Source organism: Crinia signifera, chromosome 5, assembly GCF_055691185.1.
Source record: "Crinia signifera chromosome 5, ASM5569118v1, whole genome shotgun sequence".
Lineage (NCBI taxonomy): Eukaryota > Metazoa > Chordata > Amphibia > Anura > Myobatrachidae > Crinia > Crinia signifera.
In genome coordinates, this window is record NC_139221.1 from 299,301,053 (window position 1) to 299,324,827 (window position 23,775).

The 23,775-nt window shown below is 46.4% G+C and overlaps 1 protein-coding gene across 3 annotated transcripts in view; it reads right to left on the bottom strand.

Moving 5' to 3' along the window:
- Positions 1–19,839: 19,839 nt before the first annotated feature.
- RUNDC3B (RUN domain containing 3B) overlaps positions 19,840–23,775 on the bottom strand; it is a 209,372-nt gene continuing 205,436 nt past the window's right edge. For all 3 annotated transcript variants that reach the window (XM_083189371.1, XM_083189373.1, XM_083189372.1), the window contains one exon: positions 19,840–20,621. In XM_083189371.1, coding sequence (XP_083045497.1) covers positions 20,476–20,621 — 146 coding nt within the window. In that variant the 3' untranslated portion in view covers positions 19,840–20,475. The remainder of the gene's footprint in view (positions 20,622–23,775) is intronic.

Below are 23,775 nucleotides of genomic sequence, written 5' to 3' on the forward strand. Positions count from 1 at the left end.
CAAAACCATGTGCACTGCAGGAGGGGCAGATGTAACATGTGCAGAGAGAATTAGATTTGGGTGGGGTTTTACTTCAAACTGATATCTATATTGCAGTGTTAAAATAAAGGAGCCATTATTTTCCCTGCACAGAAACAAAATAACTCACCCAAATCTAACTCTCTCTGCACATGTTACATCTGCCCCACCTGCAGTGCACATGGTTTTGTCCATTTGAGAAGGAATTTGCCTTTGCGAGTGAACTAGAATAAGGGCCTATATGTGAAGTTAAGATTTCATATAAGTCACTAGGACAGGGCTGGGCAACACCGGCCCTCCAGATGTTGATGAACTACACATCCCAGCATGCCTTGCATCAGTTTCAGCATGGCCACATAGCAAAACTAATGCAAAGCATCCTGGGATGTGTAGTTCATTAACATCTGGAGGGCCGGTGTTGCCCAGCCCTGCACTAGGAGCTAGCGCCATCACAGAGGTGGTAAATGTACCTTAATACAATGTACAATGGTATATCATACCTCTTACTCTACTGGTTCCTAGCAACCAGGAGCCCTGTATTCACATCATATGGTGGTTACCTAATATTTGAGTCTTAAGGTGCCCACACACGCACCATTCCCGGCGGTGCGATGCTATACAATGGGGTGCGCGCTCCCGCGGCACCCCATCGTACAGTACAAAAAGTATGTGCTGCACATACTTTTTGTACTAGCTTTTTCTAGCATCGCATCGCATCGCATGCACATCGTATGCACAAGGCATACGATGCGATGCTATGTGTGCTAGTTAAGCCCACAACGCACGCCGGGATCGGTGCGTCTGTGGGCACCTTTAGGGTGAGATTTAATAGGATGAGAGATTCGGGAAGAAATCTCAGGTGTTTTTAAAGCGGCAATCATTTACACTGCAAAACCAGTTTGATCTTGCAGTGTAAATGATTGCCGCTTTAAAAAAACTGGAGATTTCTCACCAAATCTCTCACTTTCTGAATCTCTCATCCTATTAAATCTCACCCTTAATGTCTAGGTCACAATACATGAAGACTACTGGTAATACAAGGTTTTGTTCTGTGAGAGGGTCTGTAGTTATATATCCTGCCCATCATGTTAAATACTCGATACTGGGTGCTGTACTGCAGGCGGCCTCCAGGGGGAGCAATATATCATCCATCCCACTTCTAACCCAATGGGTACATTTATTAAGAGCGGAGATCTGTTGAACACGGGATGTTGCCCAGAGCAACCAATCAGATTCCTCCAGCTGTTGTGAAACTACAAGTCCCATCATGCCTTGCCACAGTTTTGCTATTAGGGAATGCTAAACCTATGGCAAGGCATTCTGGGATGTGTAGTTTCACAACGGCTGGAGGGCCACACCTGTTCTAGAAGGTGCGGTACTTGTGTAGTTTGGCGGCGCCCCCAAACTACACAAGTACCGAAGGTGCTATATAAATAAGAAGCAGAATGTGGTTGCTATGGACAACATCCCATCTTCAATAGAACTCCCATCTTGGTACATTGGGGCTGATGTATTAAGCCTGGAGAAGAGATAAACTGGAGTTAAAGTGGAGATAACATGGAAGAGATAACGCACCAGCCAATCGGCTGTGTTTGAAATATGACAGTTGGGATCTGATTGGCTGGTGCTTTATCTCCTTCCACTTAATCTCCAGTTTATCTCTTCACCAGGCTTAATACATCTGCCCCATTGTCCCCTATATGTGAGCAGGAACAATGTACACATTTTGACTGACAATAAATCCATTTTCTAATTGCCTAGAGATTGCAGCATTTATGCGTCCAACCAGACTGTCCGCCTCGATCAGCATCTGATCATGTATGTAGGTTATAATAATATATTCTAATAATAATATCCGACTATGCCATGTTACTTGTTGGATGTTCTGGAAAAAACTGTCTGTCAGTATTACATGGTGAATGAAGATTATAAATGGCTTGTCGTTTTTTTCATACGATTTTGTTTGTGCCAAAACTAATTAGTATTATGTTAACAAAATATAATTGCATTTTGCAATCAGTTTGTCATAAAGTGGACACATAAAGTCACCCATTCACTGTGCAGTCAGCCATTTTGTATGCTGGACTACTGTTACTGAGTGTGTAGCCAATCACATCCCAGGGAACTAATGACATCAGTGTACTAGGGGGTAAATGTAGGAAGCAGTGATATGGTTGTAGAAATTACCATTGCAACCAATCAGATGCTCTATCTAATGTTATAGTATGCATATATTAATTATTATTTCAACACTGACCGGTTGCCATGGGTAACTTCTCCACTTGCTCTCTACTCTTATCACTGCTTTTGTACGTTTACCCCTAATGAAGCTTGCATATTGCTTCAGCCTACATATTACGATGTGTGCGTGTCATTGTATGCTCTTTGTTTGAAAGCTTTATGTTGGAAATACCTTGTAGTGCCTTTAATTAAATGAAATAAAATGTAACTTTTCCTACACTTATGAGTGTAATAGAGCGTTTTTTTTTTTTTCACCAAGCCCAGCCAAATCTTGTGCAGAAAAAATGATTTGGGTGGGGTGTTACTGATTGCCTGGCTTTTTATCACTCTCTATTTTATCACTTTTGAAGCTTAGTGCATCTGGCCCAAGATCTAATGGGATGTCAAACACCTGTGATTTTAGCCGATTTCACATGATTTGTGAAATCGTCCTAAATCACATAAGTGTATGGGGGCCGTAAGTTCTCACGAGCAGGGCCCTCTTCCCTCATGTGCTTTTCCATCTCTTACTTAAACCATCTGTGATGGCACCAACTCCTGTGGTTTTCTGCCACCCTGATTACTTATCCCTGTGTCCCCTGCTGATGCAGCTATGGTCATGTACCTGTACTTGTCCTCTGCTGATGCAGCTATGGTTGTGTACCCTGTACTTGTCCTCTGCTGATGCAGCTATGGTTATGTACCCTGTACTTGTTCTCTGCTGATGCAGCTATGGTTATGTACCCTGTACTTGTCCTCTGCTGATGCAGCTATGGTTATGTACCCTGTACTTGTCCTCTGCTGATGCAGCTATGGTTATGTACCCTGTACTTGTCCTCTGCTGATGCAGCTACGGTTATGTACCCTGTACTTGTCCTCTGCTGATGCAGCTACGGTTATGTTCCCTGTACTTGTCCTCTGCTGATGCAGCTATGGTCATGTACCTGTACTTGTCCTCTGCTGATGCAGCTATGGTTATGTACCTGTACTTGTCCTCTGCTGATGCAGCTATGGTTATGTACCCTGTACTTGTTCTCTGCTGATGCAGCTATGGTTGTGTACCCTGTACTTGTCCTCTGCTGATGCAGCTATGGTTATGTACCCTGTACTTGTTCTCTGCTGATGCAGCTATGGTTATGTACCCTGTACTTGTCCTCTGCTGATGCAGCTATGGTTATGTACCCTGTACTTGTCCTCTGCTGATGCAGCTATGGTTATGTACCCTGTACTTGTCCTCTGCTGATGCAGCTACGGTTATGTACCCTGTACTTGTCCTCTGCTGATGCAGCTACGGTTATGTACCCTGTACTTGTTCTCTGCTGATGCAGCTATGGTTATGTACCCTGTACTTGTCCTCTGCTGATGCAGCTATGGTCATGTACCTGTACTTGTCCTCTGCTGATGCAGCTATGGTTATGTACCTGTACTTGTCCTCTGCTGATGCAGCTATGGTTATGTACCCTGTACTTGTTCTCTGCTGATGCAGCTATGGTTATGTACCCTGTACTTGTCCTCTGCTGATGCAGCTATGGTTATGTACCTGTACTTGTCCTCTGCTGATGCAGCTATGGTTATGTACCCTGTACTTGTTCTCTGCTGATGCAGCTATGGTTATGTACCCTGTACTTGTCCTCTGCTGATGCAGCTATGGTTATGTACCCTGTACTTGTCCTCTGCTGATGCAGCTATGGTTATGTACCCTGTACTTGTCCTCTGCTGATGCAGCTATGGTTATGTACCCTGTACTTGTCCTCTGCTGATGCAGCTACGGTTATGTACCCTGTACTTGTCCTCTGCTGATGCAGCTATGGTTATGTTCCCTGTACTTGTCCTCTGCTGATGCAGCTATGGTCATGTACCTGTACTTGTCCTCTGCTGATGCAGCTATGGTTATGTACCTGTACTTAACCATAGCTGCATCAGCAGAGGACAAGTACAGGGTACATAACCATAGCTGCATCAGCAGAGGACATGTACCCTGTACTTGTTCTCTGCTGATGCAGCTATGGTTATGTACCCTGTACTTGTCCTCTGCTGATGCAGCTATGGTTATGTACCTGTACTTGTCCTCTGCTGATGCAGCTATGGTTATGTACCCTGTACTTGTTCTCTGCTGATGCAGCTATGGTTATGTACCCTGTACTTGTCCTCTGCTGATGCAGCTATGGTTATGTACCCTGTACTTGTCCTCTGCTGATGCAGCTATGGTTATGTACCCTGTACTTGTCCTCTGCTGATGCAGCTACGGTTATGTACCCTGTACTTGTCCTCTGCTGATGCAGCTATGGTTATGTTCCCTGTACTTGTCCTCTGCTGATGCAGCTATGGTCATGTACCTGTACTTGTCCTCTGCTGATGCAGCTATGGTTATGTACCTGTACTTGTCCTCTGCTGATGCAGCTATGGTTATGTACCCTGTACTTGTTCTCTGCTGATGCAGCTATGGTTATGTACCTGTACTTGTCCTCTGCTGATGCAGCTATGGTCATGTACCTGTACTTGTCCTCTGCTGATGCAGCTTTGGTCATGTACGTGTACTTGTTCTCTGCTGATGCAGCTATGGTCATGTACCCTGTACTTGTCCTCTGCTGATGCAGCTATGGTTATGTCCCCTGTACTTGTCCTCTGCTGATGCAGCTATGGTCATGTACCTGTACTTGTCCTCTGCTGATGCAGCTTTGGTCATGTACCTGTACTTGTTCTCTGCTGATACAGCTATGGTCATGTACCCTGTACTTGTCCTCTGCTGATGCAGCTATGGTTATGTACCCTGTACTTGTCCTCTGCTGATGCAGCTATGGTTATGTACCCTGTACTTGTTCTCTGCTGATGCAGCTATGGTTATGTACCTGTACTTGTCCTCTGCTGATGCAGCTATGGTCATGTACCTGTACTTGTCCTCTGCTGATGCAGCTTTGGTCATGTACGTGTACTTGTTCTCTGCTGATACAGCTATGGTCATGTACCCTGTACTTGTCCTCTGCTGATGCAGCTATGGTTATGTCCCCTGTACTTGTCCTCTGCTGATGCAGCTATGGTTATGTACCTGTACTTGTCCTCTGCTGATGCAGCTATGGTTATGTACCTGTACTTGTCCTCTGCTGATGCAGCTATGGTTATGTACCCTGTACTTTTATCACTTTTGAAGCTTAGTGCATCTGGCCCAAGATCTAATGGGATGTCAAACACCTGTGATTTTAGCCGATTTCACATGATTTGTGAAATCGTCCTAAATCACGTAAGTGTATGGGGGCCGTAAGTTCTCACAAGCAGGGCCCTCTTCCCTCATGTGCTTTTCCATCTCTTACTTAAACCATCTGTGATGGCATCAACTCCTGTGGTTTTCTGCCACCCTGATTACTTATCCCTGTGTCCCCTGCTGATGCAGCTATGGTCATGTACCTGTACTTGTCCTCTGCTGATGCAGCTATGGTTATGTACCTGTACTTGTCCTCTGCTGATGCAGCTATGGTCATGTACCTGTACTTGTCCTCTGCTGATGCAGCTATGGTTATGTACCCTGTACTTGTCCTCTGCTGATGCAGCTATGGTTATGTACCTGTACTTGTCCTCTGCTGATGCAGCTATGGTTATGTACCCTGTACTTGTTCTCTGCTGATGCAGCTATGGTTATGTACCCTGTACTTGTCCTCTGCTGATGCAGCTATGGTTATGTACCCTGTACTTGTCCTCTGCTGATGCAGCTATGGTTATGTACCCTGTACTTGTCCTCTGCTGATGCAGCTACGGTTATGTACCCTGTACTTGTCCTCTGCTGATGCAGCTATGGTTATGTTCCCTGTACTTGTCCTCTGCTGATGCAGCTATGGTCATGTACCTGTACTTGTCCTCTGCTGATGCAGCTATGGTTATGTACCTGTACTTGTCCTCTGCTGATGCAGCTATGGTTATGTACCCTGTACTTGTTCTCTGCTGATGCAGCTATGGTTATGTACCTGTACTTGTCCTCTGCTGATGCAGCTATGGTCATGTACCTGTACTTGTCCTCTGCTGATGCAGCTTTGGTCATGTACGTGTACTTGTTCTCTGCTGATGCAGCTATGGTCATGTACCCTGTACTTGTCCTCTGCTGATGCAGCTATGGTTATGTCCCCTGTACTTGTCCTCTGCTGATGCAGCTATGGTCATGTACCTGTACTTGTCCTCTGCTGATGCAGCTTTGGTCATGTACCTGTACTTGTTCTCTGCTGATACAGCTATGGTCATGTACCCTGTACTTGTCCTCTGCTGATGCAGCTATGGTTATGTACCCTGTACTTGTCCTCTGCTGATGCAGCTATGGTTATGTACCCTGTACTTGTTCTCTGCTGATGCAGCTATGGTTATGTACCTGTACTTGTCCTCTGCTGATGCAGCTATGGTCATGTACCTGTACTTGTCCTCTGCTGATGCAGCTTTGGTCATGTACGTGTACTTGTTCTCTGCTGATACAGCTATGGTCATGTACCCTGTACTTGTCCTCTGCTGATGCAGCTATGGTTATGTCCCCTGTACTTGTCCTCTGCTGATGCAGCTATGGTTATGTACCTGTACTTGTCCTCTGCTGATGCAGCTATGGTTATGTACCTGTACTTGTCCTCTGCTGATGCAGCTATGGTTATGTACCCTGTACTTTTATCACTTTTGAAGCTTAGTGCATCTGGCCCAAGATCTAATGGGATGTCAAACACCTGTGATTTTAGCCGATTTCACATGATTTGTGAAATCGTCCTAAATCACGTAAGTGTATGGGGGCCGTAAGTTCTCACAAGCAGGGCCCTCTTCCCTCATGTGCTTTTCCATCTCTTACTTAAACCATCTGTGATGGCACCAACTCCTGTGGTTTTCTGCCACCCTGATTACTTATCCCTGTGTCCCCTGCTGATGCAGCTATGGTCATGTACCTGTACTTGTCCTCTGCTGATGCAGCTATGGTCATGTACCCTGTACTTGTCCTCTTCTGATGCAGCTATGGTTATGTACCTGTACTTGTCCTCTGCTGATGCAGCTATGGTTATGTACCCTGTACTTGTTCTCTGCTGATGCAGCTATGGTTATGTACCCTGTACTTGTCCTCTGCTGATGCAGCTATGGTTATGTACCCTGTACTTGTTCTCTGCTGATGCAGCTATGGTCATGTACCTGTACTTGTCCTCTGCTGATGCAGCTATGGTCATGTACCTGTACTTGTCCTCTGCTGATGCAGCTTTGGTCATGTACGTGTACTTGTTCTCTGCTGATGCAGCTATGGTCATGTACCCTGTACTTGTCCTCTGCTGATGCAGCTATGGTTATGTCCCCTGTACTTGTCCTCTGCTGATGCAGCTATGGTCATGTACTTGTCCTCTGCTGATGCAGCTTTGGTCATGTACCTGTACTTGTTCTCTGCTGATACAGCTATGGTCATGTACCCTGTACTTGTCCTCTGCTGATGCAGCTATGGTTATGTACCCTGTACTTGTCCTCTGCTGATGCAGCTATGGTTATGTACCCTGTACTTGTTCTCTGCTGATGCAGCTATGGTTATGTACCTGTACTTGTCCTCTGCTGATGCAGCTATGGTCATGTACCTGTACTTGTCCTCTGCTGATGCAGCTTTGGTCATGTACGTGTACTTGTTCTCTGCTGATACAGCTATGGTCATGTACCCTGTACTTGTCCTCTGCTGATGCAGCTATGGTTATGTCCCCTGTACTTGTCCTCTGCTGATGCAGCTATGGTTATGTACCTGTACTTGTCCTCTGCTGATGCAGCTATGGTTATGTACCTGTACTTGTCCTCTGCTGATGCAGCTATGGTTATGTACCCTGTACTTTTATCACTTTTGAAGCTTAGTGCATCTGGCCCAAGATCTAATGGGATGTCAAACACCTGTGATTTTAGCCGATTTCACATGATTTGTGAAATCGTCCTAAATCACGTAAGTGTATGGGGGCCGTAAGTTCTCACAAGCAGGGCCCTCTTCCCTCATGTGCTTTTCCATCTCTTACTTAAACCATCTGTGATGGCACCAACTCCTGTGGTTTTCTGCCACCCTGATTACTTATCCCTGTGTCCCCTGCTGATGCAGCTATGGTCATGTACCTGTACTTGTCCTCTGCTGATGCAGCTATGGTCATGTACCCTGTACTTGTCCTCTTCTGATGCAGCTATGGTTATGTACCTGTACTTGTCCTCTGCTGATGCAGCTACGGTTATGTACCCTGGACTTGTCCTCTGCTGATGCAGCTATGGTTATGTACCTGTACTTGTCCTCTGCTGATGCAGCTATGGTTATGTACCCTGGACTTGTCCTCTGCTGATGCAGCTATGGTCATGTACCTGTACTTGTCCTCTGCTGATGCAGCTATGGTCATGTACCCTGTACTTGTCCTCTGCTGATGCAGCTATGGTTATGTACCTGTACTTGTCCTCTGCTGATGCAGCTATGGTCATGTACCTGTACTTGTCCTCTGCTGATGCAGCTTTGGTCATGTACGTGTACTTGTTCTCTGCTGATGCAGCTATGGTCATGTACCCTGTACTTGTCCTCTGCTGATGCAGCTATGGTTATGTCCCCTGTACTTGTCCTCTGCTGATGCAGCTATGGTCATGTACCCTGTACTTGTCCTCTGCTGATGCAGCTATGGTCATGTACGTGTACTTGTTCTCTGCTGATACAGCTATGGTCATGTACCCTGTACTTGTCCTCTGCTGATGCAGCTATGGTTATGTACCTGTACTTGTCCTCTGCTGATGCAGCTACGGTTATGTACCCTGGACTTGTCCTCTGCTGATGCAGCTATGGTTATGTACCTGTACTTGTCCTCTGCTGATGCAGCTATGGTTATGTACCCTGGACTTGTCCTCTGCTGATGCAGCTATGGTCATGTACCTGTACTTGTCCTCTGCTGATGCAGCTATGGTCATGTACCCTGTACTTGTCCTCTGCTGATGCAGCTATGGTTATGTACCTGTACTTGTCCTCTGCTGATGCAGCTATGGTCATGTACCTGTACTTGTCCTCTGCTGATGCAGCTTTGGTCATGTACGTGTACTTGTTCTCTGCTGATGCAGCTATGGTCATGTACCCTGTACTTGTCCTCTGCTGATGCAGCTATGGTTATGTCCCCTGTACTTGTCCTCTGCTGATGCAGCTATGGTCATGTACCCTGTACTTGTCCTCTGCTGATGCAGCTATGGTCATGTACGTGTACTTGTTCTCTGCTGATACAGCTATGGTCATGTACCCTGTACTTGTCCTCTGCTGATGCAGCTATGGTTATGTACCTGTACTTGTCCTCTGCTGATGCAGCTATGGTCATGTACCTGTACTTGTCCTCTGCTGATGCAGCTTTGGTCATGTACGTGTACTTGTTCTCTGCTGATGCAGCTATGGTCATGTACCTGTACTCGTCCTCTGCTGATGCAGCTATGGTTATGTCCCCTGTACTTGTTCTCTGCTGATGCAGCTATGGTCATGTACCTGTACTTGTCCTCTGCTGATGCAGCTATGGTCATGTACCCTGTACTTGTCCTCTGCTGATGCAGCTATGGTCATGTACCCTGTACTTGTCCTCTGCTGATGCAGCTATGGTTATGTACCCTGTACTTGTCCTCTGCTGATGCAGCTATGGTTATGTACCCTGTACTTGTCCTCTGCTGATGCAGCTATGGTTATGTACCCTGTACTTGTCCTCTGCTGATGCAGCTATGGTTATGTACCCTGTACTTGTCCTCTGCTGATGCAGCTATGGTTATGTACCCTGTACTTGTCCTCTGCTGATGCAGCTATGGTTATGTACCCTGTACTTTTATCACTTTTGAAGCTTAGTGCATCTGGCCCAAGATCTAATGGGATGTCAAACACCTGTGATTTTAGCCGATTTCACATGATTTGTGAAATCGTCCTAAATCACATAAGTGTATGGGGGCCGTAAGTTCTCACAAGCAGGGCCCTCTTCCCTCATGTGCTTTTCCATCTCTTACTTAAACCATCTGTGATGGCACCAACTCCTGTGGTTTTCTGCCACCCTGATTACTTATCCCTGTGTCCCCTGCTGATGCAGCTATGGTCATGTAACTGTACTTGTCCTCTGCTGATGCAGGTTTGGTCATGTACGTGTACTTGTTCTCTGCTGATACAGCTATGGTCATGTACCCTGTACTTGTCCTCTGCTGATGCAGCTATGGTTATGTCCCCTGTACTTGTCCCCTGCTGATGCAGCTATGGTCATGTACCTGTACTTGTCCTCTGCTGATGCAGCTATGGTGCAGCTATGGTCATGTACCCTGTACTTGTCCTCTGCTGATGCAGCTATAGGCATGTACGTGTACTTGTTCTCTGCTGATACAGCTATGGTCATGTACGTGTACTTGTCCTCTGCTGATGCAGCTACGGTTATGTACCCTGTACTTGTCCTCTGCTGATGCAGCTACGGTTATGTACCCTGTACTTGTCCTCTGCTGATGCAGCTATGGTCATGTACCCTGTACTTGTCCTCTGCTGATGCAGCTATTGTTATGTCTCCTGTACTTGTCCTCTGCTGATGCAGCTATGGTTATGTCTCCTGTACTTGTCCTCTGCTGATGCAGCTACGGTTATGTACCCTGTACTTGTCCTCTGCTGATGCAGCTACGGTTATGTACCTGTACTTGTCCTCTGCTGATGCAGCTATGGTCATGTACCTGTACTTGTCCTCTGCTGATGCAGCTATGGTCATGTACCTGTACTTGTCCTCTGCTGATGCAGCTTTGGTCATGTACGTGTACTTGTTCTCTGCTGATACAGCTACGGTTATGTGCCCTGTACTTGTCCCCTGCTGATGCAGCTACGGTTATGTACCCTGTACTTGTCCTCTGCTGATGCAGCTACGGTTATGTACCCTGTACTTGTCCTCTGCTGATGCAGCTTTGGTCATGTACGTGTACTTGTTCTCTGCTGATACAGCTACGGTTATGTACCCTGTACTTGTCCTCTGCTGATGCAGCTACGGTTATGTACCCTGTACTTGTCCTCTGCTGATGCAGCTACGGTTATGTACCCTGTACTTGTCCTCTGCTGATGCAGCTACGGTTATGTACCCTGTACTTGTCCTCTGCTGATGCAGCTACGGTTATGTACCCTGTACTTGTCCTCTGCTGATGCAGCTACGGTTATGTACCCTGTACTTGTCCTCTGCTGATGCAGCTACGGTTATGTACCCTGTACTTGTCCTCTGCTGATGCAGCTATGGTTATGTCTCCTGTACTTGTCCTCTGCTGATGCAGCTATGGTTATGTGCCTGTACTTGTCCTCTGCTGATGCAGCTATGGTTATGTACCCTGTACTTGTCCTCTGCTGATGCAGCTATGGTTATGTACCTGTACTTGTCCTCTGCTGATGCAGCTATGGTCATGTACCTGTACTTGTCCTCTGCTGATGCAGCTTTGGTCATGTACGTGTACTTGTTCTCTGCTGATACAGCTACGGTTATGTACCCTGTACTTGTCCCCTGCTGATGCAGCTACGGTTATGTACCCTGTACTTGTCCTCTGCTGATGCAGCTACGGTTATGTACCCTGTACTTGTCCTCTGCTGATGCAGCTACGGTTATGTACCCTGTACTTGTCCTCTGCTGATGCAGCTACGGTTATGTACCCTGTACTTGTCCTCTGCTGATGCAGCTATGGTTATGTACCTGTACTTGTCCTCTGCTGATGCAGCTATGGTCATGTACCCTGTACTTGTCCTCTGCTGATGCAGCTACGGTTATGTACCCTGTACTTGTCCTCTGCTGATGCAGCTACGGTTATGTACCCTGTACTTGTCCTCTGCGGATGCAGCTATGGTTATGTCTCCTGTACTTGTCCTCTGCTGATGCAGCTACGGTTATGTCTCCTGTACTTGTCCTCTGCTGACGCAGCTATGGTTATGTACCCTGTACTTGTCCTCTGCTGATGCAGCTACGGTTATGTACCTGTACTTGTCCTCTGCTGATGCAGCTATGGTTATGTACCCTGTACTTGTCCTCTGCTGATGCTGCTACGGTTATATACCTGTACTTGTCCTCTGTTGATGCAGCATTGGTCCTGTACTTGTCCTCTATTGTATACAACTGTTTCCTGTTGTGATACTGGTTTATGCACACTGTAATTAACGCTACAGGTCCCTTATGGTGCCATATAAAAATAGGTAAATAATATTATTATATATTGTAAAATATGGCAAAGCAACCAAGCTTCTATCCCTGCTACTATAACAAAATACCCAGTGCCTCCTGCACATACCATAAGGAAGTGAAAAACACTAGGCATATACATTCGGTGCTGTGGTCATATCAAATCTACACAATGGGCCTGATTCTGGATGAATTGGTAAGCTGCAAAGATCGCATCCCCATAGCAACCATGCAAGGGGGTGTGTTATGAAAACACATTCCCTCGGTGGGCAACCATTGAATGATTTCTCCTGGACTCCCAAATCCTCAAAGTGGAGACGGACTTATATTGGCGGGTGCCGGGATGAAGACAGGGTCATGTGATGTCAGCTGCCCGCCGCGGCACACGTCCCACCTGCATTTGCATGGGAACGCCCAGCGCCGCCCCCTATCCTGCTCCCCTACCTGCAGCGAACGGCCTGGCGACATTGTAAGTGTCCCCATCGGGAAAGGGCGGGTTTTGGTTCTTTGCGAATGAACCGGAATCGGCCCCAATATACATTGTTGGATTTAGCCATGTATCACAGGAACCATAAAATATAACAAATATTACTATATAAACCAGTGGTTCCCAAACTGTGTGCCATGGCACCCTGGAGTGCCCTGGAGGACTTGCTGGTGTGCCCTGGTTTGATGGTCCAGGACCAATTCATATTATTTATGCCCAATGTAATAGTCAAATTATGTACAACCAGAAGTGAAGCCTGTCCATTACAATATAATTGACCCTAAGGATGACATACAAACACAGTTTACTTCATTTAATATTTTTTTCTGATGTTATCAATCAACTTTTGCCCTTTGGGTGCCGTAAAAAAAATTCTGTTCTACAAAGCAAGGTTGTCAATTAGAGCCTAGTCTGCTGAGAAGAGCACAGAGCTGACCTAGGTTACAGAGGGGAGTGCCGAGCTGATCGCTCCGCCTCTGCTTGAGGCACAGTCAGGGGACATTAGAGCAGACTGGCACTGAGGTGGAGTGGGGGAAATTTACTAAGGACGAATGCCCATATTTGTAGCCATTCGTACCCTTATACGGGCTGATGGTACTTGTAGTTCTACAGCAGAACAAATAGTTACACAAAACATAGACACATAGAAAAATAAAACTTTAATACATTCATACAATATGTACCTATGGCTTCCGAAGATGGCCAGTCCTTTTCTCCAGTAGAAATCCCTGCGGAAGGTATTTCTACTTACCGAGGCCTCCGGCGAAGATCACGTCCTCTTGGTTTCGAAGTAGGCATCCCGGCAGGCAAAAAAACAAACAAACCGCACACGTGTACCCTCTAACTATTGGGAGAAATCGTGAATGTATAGCGGTATCAAGTGAAACTTCGCTCTTGATTGGTTGGGGGCGTGCCATACTGCCACTTCGTACGTATTTGGTGGCTGTAAATACACCACTGGAAAACACGATTCTGGTATATATGGCAGATTAGTAAATTTCCCCGAAATACGGCCAATACTGGTCGTATCCATAGGTATTCAGCACAACCGTATTTCACATTCTTAATAAATTTCCCCCAAATGAGTGAATCCAGCCTTGGAATGCCCAGCATTTCATGAGTGTTCCCATGGAAATCGCCCGGTGACGTGGGCGCTGGGCAGCTGACCTCACCGGATGTCAGCTGCCTGCCCCGTTCCTTCCAAATGTCCACGCACATCTAAGGTTACCTCAGAGTAACCTTAGATGTGCGTGTGCCTTCCACATCATTCGATGGTCGGTGACCATCGAATGATGTGGGTGTTCAAACCTCCCCCCCCCCACAGCCTGCGAATTGATGTTTATGTTCAACATCCATTCACAGCCCGTGTGAGTGTACACGGTGTGCGAGGGGGAGGTGGGTGACCCGACATTCGTAGGGCGGTGTCAGGTGGACTTACAAGGCTGCAAATACGCAGTCTTGTGAGTCAACCAGAATAAGGTTCTACAATGTCAGGTATTACATACCGAGAGTAATCCCTGGCAAAATGAAAGCCTATTGGACTGTAGCTGAAGGGTATAAGTTCAAATAACAACAGAAGCTCCTTGTAATGTCTCATTGCATTTGCACTGAGAACAGGGGGTGAACATCAACTCAAAATCAAATATAAGAACAATTTTTTATGGACCCAACAAGCAACACAAACCACGTCCAGGACAGAAAGGAGCTTGGTGCACATGACATCACTCAGCCAGAAGAGACTGAAGTGCAATGTGATTATGATCTGCAGGTGATAATCAACTTGAATTTAAAAAAAACTAAACCAGAATGGTGTAATCTGAAAATATTCCACTAGATGGCGCCTAGAAACTATGAGCTGGAACCCAATTATTGCCAATAGATAAGGGTCTGATTCTGATCAAAGGAGCAAAATACAAATGGTGTGTTTTTGCATAGAGTGCTTGTGCAGATGTTAATATCAGTCTGTCCTATTTTGGTTAGGAAGGGTCTTTGCTGGGTCTGTCTTTGCACAAACTTGGGAATTTTGGGTCAGGCAATACACAGCAACCAAGCACGCAAATGCACTGACTTCTGGGAGCAGGGCCGGCTCTACCATTAGGCAGCTGCCTAGGGCACCAGGATCTTGGGAGGTGCCACCAAGTCTGCCTATCAGAAAATCAAGTCAATGAGGATTCTTGTTGTTCTTAATGCAGGTGGCTGCTGTGGAACTTAGACCTGACCGCCACACTTTCCCTCAATGCATACGTCCAGCAAGCAGGGGACTCACCCACCTTCCCGGGGTGCTGGGAGGACCACCTGATTTTTGGGAGCCTCCCTGTCATTGCAGAATGTTAGGCAAGTATGCATTAAGGCAGGGACGGCCAAACCTGTCCTCAAGATCTACCAACGGTGCATGTTTTCCAGGCAACCTGTGGATCTATAGTAGGAATGAATGCAGTATGTTTGAAAATGATTTGATAGAACTAATACACTTATGTAGATTTGATATATCTATTAACAAAAGAATGTGCAGATGTTAAGAGGTTATGATACATATACCCTCTTGATACTATCTACACACAAATGCAATTTTGTGATTCTTTCTGATTTTTTTGGCAACAAAGTTTTCTTGATGCTAGGAGCTGACAGGCTCTTATCCTAATTGTGTATCACCAGTATAAGGGGACACAGATTGCCTCAAATTAGCATTATTTTGTGGTTTTAGTAAATACAGCGATTGCTATCTGTATGAATTCTCAGCCTATATAGCCGATATAAAAATTGAAGCAAGGACTCATAAGGCTGTTCTTTGCCGAACCTTTATTCACAGACAGTGACATAATTATGAGTTGCAGTGCATATTTTAACTTTAATTGTGTATCTAAATTGTATGTAATCTAATTGTAAATCTTGTGTTAATTACCTATCTATATTAAAACGTGAATATTAAAAGTTAAATTTTAAATAGTATCACCATTTCAATAGCCATTTAGCACATTCTCTGGTAATAATAGGTATTTATATACGCATGTACATGCACTAAGAGTGCCCCCACAAAGAGTCTTCTTTTTCTCCAGTATAACATATGTTTGAAAATGTGACAGACAGTAATGACTACAGCTGTGCACCAGCTAGGTGATGTGGAAAATGTGGACCGCTGGTAGATCTCGAGGACCGGTTTGTCCACCCCTGCCTTAAGGGGTTGGAATGTGGGTATTGTGGCAGTATGGGGGGGGGGGGGGGGGTGTCAGTAGGTTGAAGTTTTGCCTAGGGTGCTGAGAAGCCTTACACCGGCCCTGTCTGGGAGTGTTATATAAGTGTCTTTGTTGCGTATCCAAATATCTGTGTGATTCATGAGTACCTCAGAGGGAAGCCTGACCGATATCTTCCTCCTATCATTTGGCTGGTGCAAGTACAAAGGATAATTAGATTAATAGAATCTGACAAACGAGTGAATCCAGCCTCCATTGTTGCTTCCAACTACAGCTACTATGTGTGCATCTGAGAATCAGCCCCAACGTTTCTATAGGAAAATAGGGCGAGATGTATTAAAATACATCGCCGCCCTTCGCGCCCCCCCCCCCCCCCGCCGCGATGCCAGCGCATATGTACTAACATATGCGGCTGGCATCGCGGTGCGGTGACGGAGACCCCCGTGACACCTGTACTCTGGTGTGCGGGGGGTCTCCGTCACCTTCCTGCTGCCTGGCTCTCCCCTCACGCTGGGGACAGCTAAGCATGCTGTCCCCGGCGCCGCCTCCTCCCCCCTGCAGCCGGAAGGATGTCCGGCTGCTTCACTAGAGGGAGGAGGGGTTTACCTTCCGGGGTCCAGGAGGACCCTTCAGGAAGGTAAGCCAGAGGGGGGGGTCGGTGAGGCGGCTTCTATAGGGTATCGCCACCCAAAGGTGGCGATACCCTTCAATGCGGTATCACTTTTGATACATTGGAAAATGCGGTAAAACCGGGGTTTTACCGCATTTTCCGTTTAATACATCTCGCTCATACACTGAAGCTGGCTGGCTAACAGTAGGGATCCTGATGTCAGCATACCGACGCCAAAATCCCAACTGTTCAACTGCCCAACAGGTGGCATCCTGGCCAACAGGGGCTATTCTCCCTTATGTAGTGTTCCTGCTAGGCTGCCCGATTTTTAAAGGGCAAAATGTGCCCTGCCCCTCTAGCTGCGTCCCACTAAAAGAGCCTGCTGCCTGTCCCCGCCGGTGTGCACGGGGAAGCCCAGAGCTGCCGTAGATGGCGATGCCTGGCGCTTCCCCTGCAGCGCAGTGACTTTGGCGGGGCTAGGCACGCCCCCTTTCGTGATGGCTGCCAGGTCTGTCCCTTTCTGTGACGTTGCAGCCCGGGCACGCCCCTTGTGTGGTGTTGTCCGGTCCGCCCCCCTTATGCTGCCCCCTGCAGCAGCACCCTACCCAGTTCCTAGAAGGAACACTACTTATGGGGTCCACATCCCCCATAGAGGGAGAATAGAACCTGTGGAGAGCTACCGAGCTCACAAGAGGCATTTTTGCCCTCTGGCTCCAACTAGCCTTAATCTGGTCCTGCTTGCATTCTCACCTCAGATATATGCAACAGCCATGCTGCCGCTGCATCATGGCCGTCGATAATGGGGACCTTCCTTGTCTGACATGCTGGACGAGGGGTTGTTAAAGACGGGCAGGAGTGCGCATCGTTAACGACAGGGAGTGTACATACTAGGCTATATTGCCTACAATATCACTCAGAAAGTCCTTTAACAATATCACCTAGTATGTATGGGGCTTTATTGCTGCCTCCCGCAGCCTAATCCTAACTGTCCCCTCCCGCAGCCTAACCCTAACCTACCCACTTCTGCAGCCTAACCCTAATGTCCCCTCCTGCAGCCTAACCCAAACCTACCCTCTTCTGCAGCCTAACCCTAACTGTCCCCTCCTGCAGCCTAACCCTAACTATACCCTACTGCAGCCTAACCCTAACCTACCATCTCCTGCAGCCTAACCCTAACCTACCCTCTCCTGCAGCCTAACCCTAACCTACCATCTCCTGCAGCCTAACCCTAACCTACCCTCTCCTGCAGCCTAACCCTATCCTACCGACTCCTGCAGCCTAACCTACCCTCTCCTGCAGCCTAACCCTAACCTACCCTCTCCTGCAGCCTAACCCTAACCTACCCTCTCCTGCAATCTAACCCTAACCTACCCTCTCCTGCAGCCTAACCCTAACCTACCCTCTCCTGCAACCTAACCCACCCTCTCCTGCAACCTAACCTACCCTCTCCTGCAGCCTAACCCTAACCTACCCTCTCCTGCAGCCTAACCTTAACCTACCCTCTCCTGCAACCTAACCTACCCTCTCCTGCAGCCTAACCCTAACCTACCCTCTCCTGCAGCCTAACCTTAACCTACCCTCTCCTGCAGCCTAACCCTAACCTACCCTCTCCTGCAGCCTAACCCTAACCTACCCTCTCCTGCAGCCTAACCCTAACCTACCCTCTCCTGCAGCCTAACCCTAATCTACCCTCTCCTGCAGCCAAACCTTAACTGTTCCCTCCTGCAGCCTAAAAGCCCCCCATATATTAGGCCCACTTGTCCTGAGGACAAGTCAGACCCAATATACCTTTGAGCTCCCCAAACAGCACCCCTGGACCACTTCCTTATAATTTGGCATTTTTTACATGCAATAAATTAACAAGACATTCTCACCCAAAGAACTACCGCTCACTGTTTATTTTGCGCAACAGTCATCAATCCGCATTGATGAATTTTTATCCACCTGCTCGATCCCGAAACTCTTATGACATTTTACAGGGTCAAGCATTTGACATAGCCTCAACGACTGCAGAGATTATAGTTATTCCAAAACCGGAGCGAGATCCCACTATTTGCAGTAACTATAGTCCAATATCTTTATTAAACTTAGATTTGAAATTTTTTGCAAAAATAATATCTCTATTGATACACCCAGATCATGTGGGCTTTATTCCAAACAGGCAAGCCGCAGATAATATAAGAGCCATTGACACCATTCAATATATAGACAGATTTAAAATTCCTTCTTTACTTAGGAGTCTAGACACAGAGAAGGCCTTTCACCGAATCTGATGGCCCTATATGAATCATATACTTTCTCATTATGGTTTTTCAGGATGCTTCCTTACTGGTATTCAAGCTCTTTAGAAGTCCTCAATAGCTACTGTACTATTAAATGGCCTCAAATCCAATCCTTTTACAATTAAAAATGGGACAAGGCAGGGGTGTCCCCTATCGCCACTAATTTTTGCTTTGATGATTGAACTTTTAGCAGCAGACATAAGGAATACTATAGATATTAACGGAATTAAAATAGGCACACAAGAATATAAAACATCACTATATGCGGATTATATTCTTCTTACTCCGACTACATCCGTATCTAAAACATTTCAGATTTTACATGAGTTTAGTGAAATTTCCAATTTCAAAGTTCTAGGACTTCATCTTCCCCCAGTAACAAAAAACGTAATTTCATCCATTTGACTGGAAATTTCTCAAATAAAATATCTAGGTATATATAACGGAACATTATAACCAAATATATGATGCTAACTACTCCAGATTGATTAACAAAATCTCTCAAGACTTAAGGGCCCCTTACACTTGTGAGATTTTGTAAGATTTGACCCAATTCAGGTGGATTGGGTCAATTTATCTGACAAAATCTGATGTGTAGGACCCCATGCACAATCCCGTGCTATTGGATATAACCAAGAGATTATAAGACATTGATCCTCCTGCACATAGGCTAAATCTCGAGTCATTCAGGTCCAACTTGTTGGACAAGTGTAAGGGGGCCATAAGATAGATGGACGAGACAATTTATTTCGCTAACAGGTAGACCAAACTTACCTGTAATCTCGAGAACTCAAGGTCACACCACATAAAGACATTATAGTCTTGGAATAAGTCTGTATCTACAGATTTTTATTTCACATTTCCAGTACACTAAATAAATGTCCACAGAATATTGGCTGTCAATCCATGTTTTATTTCTTTATATTACATTTGTTAATGGAAGTATTTACCTCGCACATACAAAAATAGAAAAAAAGGCCTACATATACAGCCGTGTAGGCCAGCAGATGGCACGGAAAACATGAGAAGCTTAGAACTGATATAATACAGGGCAAGAACAAACAATGAAGGTCACATTTCCCTATGAAACAAAGAAGTTCTACCCCGCACGCGTTTCGCGCCATTCCTTCTCACAGTCTGTACAATTGTTGCATTGTTGGTTTTGAGGTCAAATACTATAGACACAGAAAGGGGCATTTATTAAAACTGGTTCACACATCCGTGAATGATTAGCTTTTATTTTCTAAATTGTCCCCAAAAAGGACAGAGACTAATTAGTTGCTAAGTTTTACCTGTGCCCCAGATTTCCAGAAACGTGAAATAAATTAAAATAAAATGTATCGGAACCTGTACACTTTAAACCAGATCATTTGCGACATCATATGATTAAACAAAAATAACTCTGTGGCGTTTAACAAGACGATGTGCCGTTGTACAGCAGCCATTCAGACATGGAATGTAGTTGGCATACAAAACAGAACAAAAACAGCCTGTCCTTTCCCTGTCAGTTCCCTGTCAGTTCCCTGGCTCAGGACGGAGTTAGGCCTGGGCTGGTCATCTCTGTGGTGGGGCTGGCAAGACATTCACTAGACTTGAGGCTTGTGAGGGACTTGTAACTTGCAACAGATGTGAGGGACCCACAGAGGCCTAGTAATGACGGTGTTTCTTCTTTACCTGTTTAATAGGGGGAAAAAAGGTGAAGAAAGAGGAATTACACAGAATAAATTACCAATTTGCGAGTGAATTTAAGAATGTCATGTGACTGGAATAACACCATGGCTAGCCAATCAGGTGCTATAATTTTCATGAGATGATATCATGTGAATATCATCTTTTATGGCTTAATCTCAGTCATACTAGGCTTTACTGCAGGAACATACAGGAAACACTTTTACTATAGTTGATGTAACCAGCCATTATGTAGTTGTGCAATATAAATCAGGATTGCCTACCCTCCCGGTATGGCAAGAGAGGCTCCCGAAAATCAGATCACCCGGAAAGGTGGACAATACTCATGGATACCAGTGGACCCCCGCAGCAGCATTCATTTCCTGAGATTCGAGACTTTTCAGGGGGGAAAGGGGTGGGGCAAAGATGCAAATTATGTCATTTAACCATGCCCCTCCTCAAAGACCCACAAATTGCAGGATTTGCAGTACTGGGGGCGGGGCTTGATGAGGTCTACATCAGACCCCACCCCCCGAAGTTCTGCTGACAGTCTTCTCTCCGGGCTTCTGAGGGGCAGGGAAGGCTTGTTTTTAGGAAGTCCTCTGTATGCATCTGCCTGCTATTGGCTGCTCTGTCTGGTGCAGCTCTCGGTTATCGGTGATATCAGTGGTATTTATCACATGCAAAACTTAGCACATCAAGTGCCTAATCGTATCTGAGCCCTCCCGAGGAGCTGCCGGGGAAAACAGGTCCGACGTGTCCTTTGGACTAATGTATGGGGGCCTTAAGTCAAGTAATCTTGACAATACAGCATGCTTATGACAGGATTTATGTAGTTGCCTACACTGTTCCACTAGGTGACAGCACAGCCCATCATTGACATCTATGTGTCTAATAGACCCTTTACTGTGAAATGATTATTTTATTACCAGTTTCTTATACAGTGCATACATATTCTGCAGCGCTTTACAGAGAATATTCTGACCATTGACCAATCCATGTCCCGTGGAGCTTACATACACTACACGCACACACATTCATTTTATTGTTCATTTTGGTGGGAGCCAATTAGCCTACCAGTATATTTTTGGATTGTGGGAGGAAACTGGAGTACCCAGAGGAAACCCAAGCAAGCATGGAGAGAATATACAAACTCTACACAGTTAGGACCATGGTGAGAATTGAACCCATGACCTCAGCGCTGTGAGGCTGTGATGCTAATTATTATAAAGTCTGTGCTTAAGTGTCTGTGGCCTACAATGCTTTTATCTTCTATATATATTTTACTAATGCATTACAAAATGTATCCAAGCACAGAAAGCCATAGGAGTACTATGGAGTATGAGGATTTCCGTATGGGCCTAGACATAATCAGTCCTGCACAGTTTCAATGACTATAAATCAACCACTGTGCTGCTATTGTGACAATGTAAACGTCTAACATCAGATCTAGCTCCCCCTATAGTAGACTGAAGGCTGTGCCCTGTTTTCAGGGGCGGATTGGCCTGGCGGGAAACCGGGCCGTTTCCCGGTCGGCCGGTCCTTAAGACCCCAGAATCGGCCGCTCTCCCCCCTGTCTGGGCCGCGGACAGCTTATCCGCGACCACAGCATTTTGCCCTGATCAAAGATGGCCGCGGGAGGGCTGCTGCGCATGCGCGGCCGCAAGCAGCTCCTCCCGCGGTGCTTTGCTAGTGTGCCGGCCGGTGCCCCAGATCCTCTCCAGCAGCAGAGCCAGCCTAGGGGGGAGCTGGTAAACGGTACCTGCTCCTGGGCTCCGGCTGCAGCAAGACGGTTTCCGAAAGGGGGCGTGGTCACGGGGGTTCCGTGATTAGGCCACGCCCCCAACGTTCCCTGACCCTGCTCTGCAGTAGCTGGCTGCTGTGTGGTCCTGTCCAGACTCCAGGCAGGTAATGTGTGTTATTGTGTGTGCATGGACTGGGGACCACATCACAACACTCTGTGATACTGTGTGGGGATATACACTGTGTGTGCTGACATGAAGGAGAGGGGCACGGGAGCAATTTCATAGTGCCCACCCCCCCCCCTCCCCCACCACCACCAAAAACACCACAAAAAGTTCAATTTTCATAAATTTTGGCTATTGAAAGTAATTAAATTATCCTAGCACTACAAGTCCCAGAATGACCAGTCAGTTTCTATTAGTATACAGATTTGAACATTCATGTATACCTACATTCTGAGTAGCAGATAGCCTGTGGTCCTCTGGCAGCTGCTGATAGACTGCTAGTAGAAACTGACACATCATGCTGGGACTTGTAGTACAAGGATAACTATTATATCCCTGGCAGTCTGTCCCTGGCTTGCTGCATGGCTTACTGCACTGCTTTGTCTTAAGACGTGCAGCATGGCCTCCCTGTGTCCCTCTCCGACCTCTCTGCACCTTCTCCGCCCTGCCAGCTCTTCCTCCCTCCCACATCACGCGCATGTGCGGTTGATGGTGTCATGATGTCATCCGCACTGCGCAACAGGAGGAAGGGAACCGCAAATCCCCCCAGGTACAAACAGGAACCTGGGGCAGGGCTGGGATTTGGATAGCATCAGTGGGACTCTGAGTTGGGAGGCAGGAGTCGGGTGGCGGTCAGCAGTCAGCCAAGAGTACCGCAGGCAGTGGCCAAATGTAATTTTGTTCCCCCCTAATCCAGCACCCAGGTCGAGTGACCCCTTACCCCCCCCCCCATCCTAGTTATGGCCCTGATATAGGCCCTCTCCATCATGTCGGCACTAACACAAGGGTTAAGTGAGCTGGAACTGCATTCCCATTGGAGCCAGAACTGATTTATTTTAGAACATGAATATGGATCAATGCATGCTGTAATGCCCAGTACACATTACAGCACACACCGTAATGCCCAGTACACATAATAGTATACACCGTTATGCCCAGTATACATTACACCACACACCGTAATGCCCAGTACACATTATAGTACACACCGTTATGCCCAGTATACATTACACCACACACTGTAATGCCCAGTACACATTATTGCACACACCGTTATGCCCAGTACACATTACAGCACACACCGTAATTCCCAGTACACATTATAGCACACACCGTTATGCCCAGTACACATTACTGTACACATTACAGCATGCACCGTAATTCCCAGTACACATTACAGCACACACCGTAAT